This window comes from Corylus avellana, chromosome ca8, assembly GCF_901000735.1.
Source record: "Corylus avellana chromosome ca8, CavTom2PMs-1.0".
Classification (NCBI taxonomy): domain Eukaryota; kingdom Viridiplantae; phylum Streptophyta; class Magnoliopsida; order Fagales; family Betulaceae; genus Corylus; species Corylus avellana.
In genome coordinates, this window is record NC_081548.1 from 10,763,468 (window position 1) to 10,773,104 (window position 9,637).

At 37.9% G+C, this 9,637-nt stretch overlaps 1 protein-coding gene and 1 long non-coding RNA gene across 2 annotated transcripts; one reads left to right on the plus strand and one right to left on the minus strand.

The window, feature by feature from the left end:
- The first annotated feature begins 214 nt into the window (after positions 1-214).
- On the plus strand, positions 215-3,877 carry LOC132190158 (uncharacterized). The gene is made up of 3 exons (XR_009441096.1): positions 215-445; positions 3,078-3,211; positions 3,312-3,877. It is a non-coding gene; the product is annotated as an uncharacterized LOC132190158 (long non-coding RNA).
- Positions 3,878-4,447: 570 nt separating this feature from the next.
- LOC132190879 (uncharacterized) lies at positions 4,448-5,591 on the minus strand. Its single transcript, XM_059605906.1, has 3 exons — positions 5,403-5,591; positions 5,062-5,293; positions 4,448-4,947 (listed from the first exon to the last, which is right to left on the minus strand). Exons 1-3 carry the CDS (start codon positions 5,589-5,591, stop codon positions 4,448-4,450), a joined length of 921 nt encoding a protein of 306 aa, XP_059461889.1.
- Between the last annotated feature and the right edge of the window lie 4,046 nt (positions 5,592-9,637).

Below are 9,637 nucleotides of genomic sequence, written 5' to 3' on the forward strand. Positions count from 1 at the left end.
CTCTTTTTCTTGGACCCATTCTGACCCTTCGATGATCCGTCCACGTGTTACAGTGGAGAGATGGGAATGTGTGGACATGGTACAGTGGATCTGATAAAATGCTATCCGAACTAAGGAGGCGTTTGGCAACATCCTTGACCCAGGCCTCAACACTGTATTTGTCTTTTTCCTTATATGTCTTTACACTTTTGCCCTTGATTATATTTCTCCCAAAATCGTCCGTGCGCAGCGTCTGTTTTCCCCCAGCTTCTCAAAATCCTCCAGCCCGCTTTCCATCTCTGTGGCTTCTCCTGAAGGACTGAAGCACCCATCCCCCTGCGACTATTAACAGCTGCCGTTTCACCCGCCACCCCTTCCGAAAATACAGCCTCTCGTTCCCATTTCACCGTGGCTTCGGACGTGAGCTCTGTTTCGAGCAGGGGGAAAATCAGCGCGCGACAACAAGGTAAGAGCCTGAATTTCTGGTTCTTTTTCTCCCCCCGTGTCGTTCTTTTTTGAATTCCTTTCGCTTTGGTTGCTTTTTCCTCAGAATTTGGGGCCATTGTTTCTGGTGTTTCAGTTGCTGTTTGGTGTCTTGTGAGGGTTCAAAAATTTTAGGGTTTCCATTGTAGTTTAAACGGGGTTATACCCATTGGATGAGGGTTTTTGTTTGGAAATTTCGGATGTGTTGTGATTTTGTTGATTTTGGGTTCCAATTATTGTGGTTGGTTGTAGTGATTTTCCGTTGTTGGTGCTATATTGTACCCACATTGAGTTTTATGATAGGATTTGAAGTTATTGATTTTGGGTTGAAATTGGTGTGGGTTTAATTGTGATTTTGGTTGTCCATTTAGCTAGATATTTGAAAACTTGGAACCTAGATCAGTGTTTGTCCCAGGAAACGGGAAACCCCATATTACTGGTTGGACATTCTATAAATGTTAGTATGATCACGATTGAACACCCATTTCTGCTCAAGTGCTCCCCTTCAAAACATAACTGCTCTATCAACAAGATTTAATTGGTGTGGGTTTAATTGGGTGATTGGCATAATTATGTTGATGGCTGAGAATGGGTGGAGAAAAATATTTTACCACAGCTAAGGAAGCCGCCTTGTATAGTAAGGCCGTGCAAAATGGAAACGACGGAGTTTGTTATTAAAGGACGCATAGCGGAGAGGTCGTGGATTACCTGTGATTTTTTGTATGCTGTCAAATATTTTCTTTCTCGTAGGGTTTTGTGCAATGCTTGATTCGTTGAAATTCTTGCTGTTCTCTATGTTTTTTGTGCCTGGCCGTGTTGGTTTGGCTGGTGGTGGAGGAAGTTTAACAAATTGGAAAGAAAGTTTGGAATTACATTAGTAACGTTGATTTCTTATAAGGTTTCAATTTTCGTTTATTTCTTAATACAATTTGTCAAGAGCCAGGCCGAGGCTTTTATTTTTTCCTGTAGATCTATGTCATTTCCCTTATCCCTATGATTAGTGAGGTTCCTTTTAATTAACATGATACGTTAAATTGATTTTGCAGCAATTTTGAATTGGAGTTCTAAGATGTTGGTTTGATTAGACATTGTGATTGATATGGATGCTTAGAAAATGTTCAGAGGGCAAAGGAACTTGAATTTTTATATTTCATTATTTGGGGCATGAGAGGATAAAGATTTTTAATTTTTCACAATATGAGTTAACCTTTTTTTTTTTTTTTTTTGTCAAAACGATATGAGTTAACTTAGATGAAATAAAGTGTTAATTTTTGGTAGTCAAAAGTTAACAAACATATTATTAGAATTTCTTGTTGTTCTCATACAACAATATTGAGGGTTATTGTACAGATTCTGTATGCAATTTAATTTGATGTAGGTAGATGTGATATTTTGATCAGTGTGTTGATTTGTTTAAATCAGTAATCAGTAATAACAGATTTCAGAGATAATGTAAAGGCATTCTTGCAGATCAACTTTTTTTCAAGGGACTTGTTAATATGTTTGTTTTATAGCGTCAGTTTTTTTTTTTTTTTTTTTTTTTTTTTTTTTTTTTTTTTTTTTTTTTTTTTTTTTTTTTTTTTTTTTTTTTTTTTTTGTCTTGTGATTTTAAGTTTTGGATCCTTGAGTTTGTTAAGAACCACTTCCTCTAAATTGATTTTCTCTTTATATGGTATTTGGATGCTATAAATGCATAAGCTCTTCTTTTTAGAGTATACATCTAGACTGGTTTGATTGTGGAGGAGATAACTGATTTGATGGCATTGCGTAGCATTGATAATTTTCTCTCTGGCTTATTCTAAACAATCTTCTTTTACGGACTCATTCTAAGAGTCCTAATATATCCAACAGGAGCACCACCTGTAACATGTGGCCTTCCATGTCCAAATTTACATTAGGACTACTCTTCTGAACGGTCATATGAACTTTTATGGTCTACATATAAGGGTTTAGGACAGTGCAGTTATAGCACCTTTAGTGTGCCTTCTTCTATCCCTTGGCTCTTTGTTACGGAAGAGCCTTCCAACACTTCTTTTTATACCTAGAAAATGGAACTATAAGAGGACAAGGAAAAGCATATGTTTTTAATTTGGATGTACTTTTGTTGATACACAAGAAAAATTGTTACTTTTCTATATCACTAGAAGGAAAGTAAACACTATTTGCATTTGTTCTTTTCTTTTTTCTAAAGCTGAAACATTGTGGGTTTGAAGGTGAGGAAATTGGGCATTTTAGATTGTATATAAACATTGATAAATTTAAGGGAAGTATGCTTCCATAAATTTAAACTATTTATGGGAAAGGCAAAGAAGGAAAGGTCTCATGCAGTATGATTTACTTCTTAACATATCTATGGACAGAGTTTAAACGTTTTATCAGTATTTACAATATCTAACATAGTATTTGGCAAGGAAAATACATGGAAATACATATTGTACCACCATATATTTCCAAAGGTTATGCAATATATGGATAAAGCATACAAGGATAACCACACCCCACCATAGATATAGATGAATTACCTAGGTAGTGTTCTGCATCTTTCTTGGAGGACCTATGGATATTGATTCTTTCAAAACATAACTGCTCTATGCATCCCCTTCACAATATGACAGGGTTGATTATGTCTGCAAATAGTGATGCATCGAGTGGCCGTCCATTATGTCGCTGTGAAATTGTTGCGTTCGTAAGGTATTCCTGGACAAATGATAATTACAGCAGAAAGTGGTATGGGTGCGAAAAGTATAAGGTATTGTATGACATTTACTTTCCATGTTTACATTTTTTGACCAATTTTATTTGGTTTAGGGTATATTTTTGACTTTTCTTCCAAATTTTGTATGTTGTAGCAAGTTGGTGATTGTGGCTTCTTTCTTTGGGCTGACAACGAGATGACAGCTTACAAAAAAAGAATCATGCAACGCTTGAAGGACACAAAAGAGCAAACCCGGGCAGAAATTGGTAGACTGGAAAAAATTGTTGGCTACCGTACAAGCACTGTATAGAGCACATCTAGAAAACATGTTTCAGTCTAGGGATGAGATGTGGAAATCTATGGTAGTGAATAACCAGTCTAGAGAGGTCAAGTTTCAGTTAAAGCAAATGACGTATTAGGCAGTGTTGGCTTTGCTTTTCTTGCTGGTGTTCCTTTATGTTGGCGGTTACAACGCATCTAGTAGTAACAAGTTGATGTTAAAATGAACTATGTCCCTCTAAATTGTAGATACTTAACCGTTGTAATTTATATTAGTTTGTGTTTTGTATTAATTGTGCTACTCCTTTTACGCAATCATTGTAATTTATATCCGCTTGTTCTTCATATACAACGTATGGACCTTATTTGTGCAGAGCTGGGACAGATACTCTTTTTTTCAGAGTAATTCCAATATTAACATAAAACACTTTTTAATTTTAATTTAGATTATTTATAGTTTATTTAATTTATAAATTATTAATTTTTATATATAAGTATAAGAAATATAAGCATAAGAAGTTGTTAATGCACATCCTAATGATACGTAAACAATGCATTTCTGGTCCTTTATAGAGAATAAAGAAGATAATATAGATCATATCTATTTGTATTCGGTCATTTATCACTTCACTCAGGGTAAGGACAATCGGATGTCATTGCTATAAATATGGATTATTGAAAGAATAAAACATGTATTTGGATATTTCCCTTCAACCCCACAAAATTGTATTATTTATTTGACATTAATGGTTGAAGTGAATTCTCTGAAGAGAAAATGGATTATGGGAGTGTCTCGATCGAATTTTTTTGATAACACTGTCTGCTTAGATGCAGAGGTACACGTATGAGCCTATGCTTATCGATTTGGATTAAATAACCGAGTTCGGTTAAGATTCCGATTAGATGGTCCTAACCCCAAAAAATTTATATATGGCAATTATTACATTCCTTGTTTTTTTTTTTTTTTTCTTCTGAAATTAACAATGGAGAAGCCACACAAAAAAACATAAATTACTCTTTATTCGCGATTTTCCACATGTGAGATGTCATTGCCTCTCGGACTATAATCATCATTTCCTTGCTTTCGCGGGTTCGGTTTGGTGGTTGTCCATGCGCGACGTATGGAATGGGTATCATGGTAGGCAATTGCGCAACGTCGATCCAATCTTGCCCGTAATGCGTCATTAGGGCCGCACGAAATAGTGGATCATTAGCACCGCAGTCTTCGCGAATGAAGTTGTGTACCGCGCAGCATGCAACCACAAATAGTCGTTGATTCTCAATCGGGTATGGATGCATATTGTCGAAGATAGGAAATCGGGCTTTCCATACTTCAAAAGTTCTTTTCACAGCTGATCGTAATGAGGAATGCCTATAATTAAACAAGTCTACTGCATTCTTTGGACGAGGTCGACCATAGCGGAAATCTTGCAAATGGTATCGCTCGTTGCGATGTGAGGGTAAAAATCCCTTGTAGCATCCGTAGGTTGAGTCAACCAAGTAAAAGTAATCTGCAGATAATCAAGTACAACATTATATCACATAGGGTTCCAACGTAGATAAGGAATTGTAAACATATTACAAATCAATAGAACCCGACACAAAGACATGTCTCCGTATAGTACCTTCGACCGGCATGGAGAAAAGAGCGGCGGGATCCTCGATGCACTCCTGGAAAATCCACGAGTCATGAGTACTGCCCTCCCATCCAGCATAATCGTATGTGAAGCAAAGGTCGAAGTCAATGACGCACATGACATTCTGTGTTATTGTGGACTTCCTGCTTCTGTAGGGCACAATGTTCTCACCTTGAACGCACGCTTTAACGTGAGTGCCGTCAATCGCTCCAATGCATTTCTGGTTACAACAGTATTACCGAGTGTAAATCAGATATAAGACACAAAAGACAATAGATATATGCCATTGGTAATTGTGAAGTAATGAGATATGTTATACTATGGCGTACCGCGAACCATGGATAGTAGCGGCCATTTCGGGCAACGTATGGATGAGGCAACTCCATCACAGCTGGACGTATAATAGTTTTTCCAAGCCTGCACAGCACTTTACCTGTTCGATTAACGTAAACGCTTATCGTGTGCAATGATCGCTGTAGCCTATCCGCTACCACCCGTTGCGTGTGGCACTGTGCCATCACTAGGCAAAATGCCGCAACTTGTTTTGCGATCTTAACATACCGACTGCTTTGTAAAAAACCATTGTGTTTCAGTGTGTTGCACAATTTTAAGAAAGTCTTGGGCAACATACAAAATTGCTCATAGCATGTAGTTGGGTTCGGATTGGTAAGCACCCAGTGTACCCACATCGCCCCAGTCAGCTTGGAAGTCCTCTGTAGAATGCAAACCCTTACGCATGGGTGCATAAAATGTTGGTAACATTCTTCCACAATCATTGCCATGCGCAATAGTAAATTCTCTAGCTCGAATCGTATACCCTCAAAATTACACTCATTCTCGTCATCTGTGTCGGATGCATCCGAGTCGGGCAATCAATCGATACTGTCCACCCAATGACGTGCATTACCAATGTTACCATTTGACGGGCCAGCTGCATACATATTAACAGGCCTACATTTAAATGAGATGAATAACGTCACATTCTAGTCATAACATTCGTAAACATCATCAGGCTATATTCAGTCTATATTAATAACATGCAACCGGATAATTAAAATTGGAAAGTAACACTAGGTTAATAACATTAATCATTAGTGTTAAAAATGTTAACCTACTCCATAATAAGCATCCATACTATAGCATAACGCTGTGCCTCTAATATTCCAATCAAACTAACTTAAGCGGTTAGAATAGAAAATAGTCAAGGGAAACACACAAAACTACAACAAAAAATATTAGCCTAAAACATAAGCTTCAATTGTCGTTGTCTGGATCAATTTCGTTTAGCCAATGACGTACACCGTCGTCATTCATTTTCAACAGTATCCTTGCCCAAGTCAGATTGCCAACCTTCTGGCATGCTTTGACATATTTTTTTGTGTGCAATGACATTTCAGCTGCCAACACATTGATACGGTCCATGATGTCTTCCTCAGGATACTGGCTGGGAGGGGGCTTATAAGAACCACAATCGCCGGGTGAATGGCCATTGCTAAGCTTGCACCTCTGTAAATAGTTCGATCTCAAGACATCGTACTCGCTTCGCAGCTCCGAGTAAATTTGCTCACCCTTGGATGAACGCTTGCTAGAGTTCGATCCCTGCAAGTGAGAACCTTCCCTCTTCAACTTCCCTTTTCCTTTTCCTCTTGCCTTGTGAGATGATGCACAGTGGGGCTCCGTGAGGTCTATGATCGCTGCAGGGTTGTTGAGATCGATGTCATTCTCTTCACAATCGCTGCCCAGGGGTGATTGTGTGCTGGCATACCTCCACTTTCCAGTGGATGTTGAGCCCTCAAAGATGTAGCATAGGTGCTTGAAGTTCGCCAGGGGGCCATTTCGGAATTTGTAGTACTTCTTGAGGCTCGTTGTTTGAGAAGGAAGAGCAAATAAATGAAAAAAACACAAGATAAAATACAAACGGTCAATAAGTACGTCAACTCGCATAATTAAGGAAATATTAAACATAATATTAGTGGCGAACTAGTCGGGTGTGTTCCCATTGTTCCGGAGTTCCCGTGACAGTCCCCAAATCATCATCTCACCCACAGCCGGTACCTGCCTTATCTCGGACAAATTCCGAGAAGTGCACCCAAAGCTCCCTAAGATGCTTAATTTTGTCTCCAACCTGTTTTTGTGTGTAGGCGGTGACATCCTTCAGCCGGTTGTTTAATTTTTTCGTGATGTTCGGCATATGCTTCCGAAAGGGATGGCGAACTCCGTCATCTTGACAGTTGCAAAGAATATGCACCAAGATATCCCCGTGCTCTTGTTCCCATTTCACATTTGCCAGCGGGATGGGAACTTCTGGTGGGGATGAGGTTTGCATCCCATGCTTTCGAGGAGACTTACGGGGAGTGGTAAAGAACGACATCTACGAATATGTATAGAAAACAGCAAAACAACGTGCATAAATCATGTATGATACTTATCTACCAACCACAGTCAACACAAAACTAATATTTTACATAGACACTCGAACTAATATATACAATTACGTGAACAGTGATATGACATATTTACAATAAGCAGGAAAATAGGTTAGGCACGAGCAATTTATAAATGAAGCAAGCTTTGGTATAAAATAAGAAGCCTACCTTGAAGTTGTAGGAATGTCGTTGTCGCAAGTTATACCCGCCGAACTGAAAATTAAACGAGGCCAACATTAATGCCGAGTAAGCAGAAAGTGGTGGCATATTAAGCATAATTGATGAAAGACCCTAATACCAAAGACAACACATATATACACATATTTAGCATACTTATGGCCAATTTTTCATGGCCAGCAAACAAAGCATCATTTATCCATTTGCTGAAAATGTATATGAATTTCTAACATCTCGAGAAGCTACATATTTTGATTAGAAGTACAAAATAAGCCCAAGAAGATAAAGCGATAAAATTTACTTATAAAGCAAAACCAACATACATGCATACATGCAAAACCCAAGATTATTATATAGTAGGGGATTTGATTCTTATGAGTGCAGATTCAGACAACTGTTTTCCCACAACTTTATAAACAGAAGTTGATGTTGACTTTCACACGTTCTGTTTTCCTAGCTAGGATGTTATTGGTATTCTTGTTTTCATTTCTGTAATTTGAACTAGCAAAACCATAGGATAAGGCAAGAAATGCCCAAGGGAGAGTAATCCCTACCGATTGTAAATTGTATTTGGACCTCTAATCAGTAATTGGTCTGCCATTATACTATAAATGTCCCTCTGAACTGGTTCATGTCAGGAAAATGGCCAAATTAAATGTTTTTTTTTTCCTTCTCAGCAGCAAGTGCTTCTTGCAAAACCCAAAAAGTTTGATCTCCAAAGTTTCTAAAAGCCATAACATGTCTTCTTCTAAAATCTAGAACATGTTGCTTTCCTCCACCCTCCCTTAAGTCCCTTTAACCCTCATTTTAATCTTATGCTTTCTCTCTCCTCCATGACCATGACTTCAGGGGTATGCCAAGTTCAACCATCATGTACAATTGGTAGGATCTTTCACTGTCATGGACTTGCATCCCTAGGTCAACAAATAGGTTGATAATATTTTTTGCATCTTGAATTATATTTCCTGTTTCATTGCTGGATGTTTCAATCTCTTTTTTAGTGTGACCCCCCCAAAGAAGAATTTGTATAGATCCTACCTATGGAGAATTTGTATAGATCCTACCTATGGAGAATTTTATGTTTATTTTGTGCTATATTGTATTTTGTTCTTTCTCAATATTAACAAACAACTTAAATACAAAATATTTTATAAACAATATGTACACCATGTCAGAATACTTTTTCAAGTGAAATGCTGAAAAAAAACCAAAAGAAAAATCCCCCTAGACATTGCTTTAACAAATATAACTCTGTATCCAAATACAATTCTAGACTTTTTCAAGTCAAATGACTAAAAGGGGGAAAAAAAAAACCCTGCAAAATGAGTATATAACTCTGTATCTTTATACACTTCTCGAATTAGAAGACAATTGAATCAAACAAAAATGCATATACACTTGGAAAACAGGAAACCAGCCTAGGACACAAGCAAACAAAGTCTGCAATCAATAATAATTCAAAAGATTCTCGGACCCCTGTTAATGATATCACACAATCTCATGTGGGCAACAATATCTAACCTACACAGCAAAACTTGCCCTGGTCTCTGCAAGCAGTTGTGAAAAACTGAACCCAAACTTTGGACACAAATGTTGTGGTGTCTAATTTTCCTCTTTCTCAATGGGGCATGCATAAACAGGTTTTCAAGCAATTTATTGTGATTTTGCCAACATTGATAAGGAAAAACCAAAATACAATTCTACACAAGATAACGAAAAACCAAACCAACAAAATAAAATTCTACAGAACCATAACAAAAAGCTATATGCAGTACCTTCGATTGTGATCGTGTGCGTGGAGCCGTGGCTAGAGCTCTTCTCCACCGAGACTGGCGTCTGGCTTCACTGGCAGATGAATTTCTGGATGGGTGCTCTGGATTTTTAGGAGGCGAAGCCTCTAATATACCCGAGGAAGACAGCTGACCAGGTCCAGGCATTGTGGGGGGACTTGATACGCATGG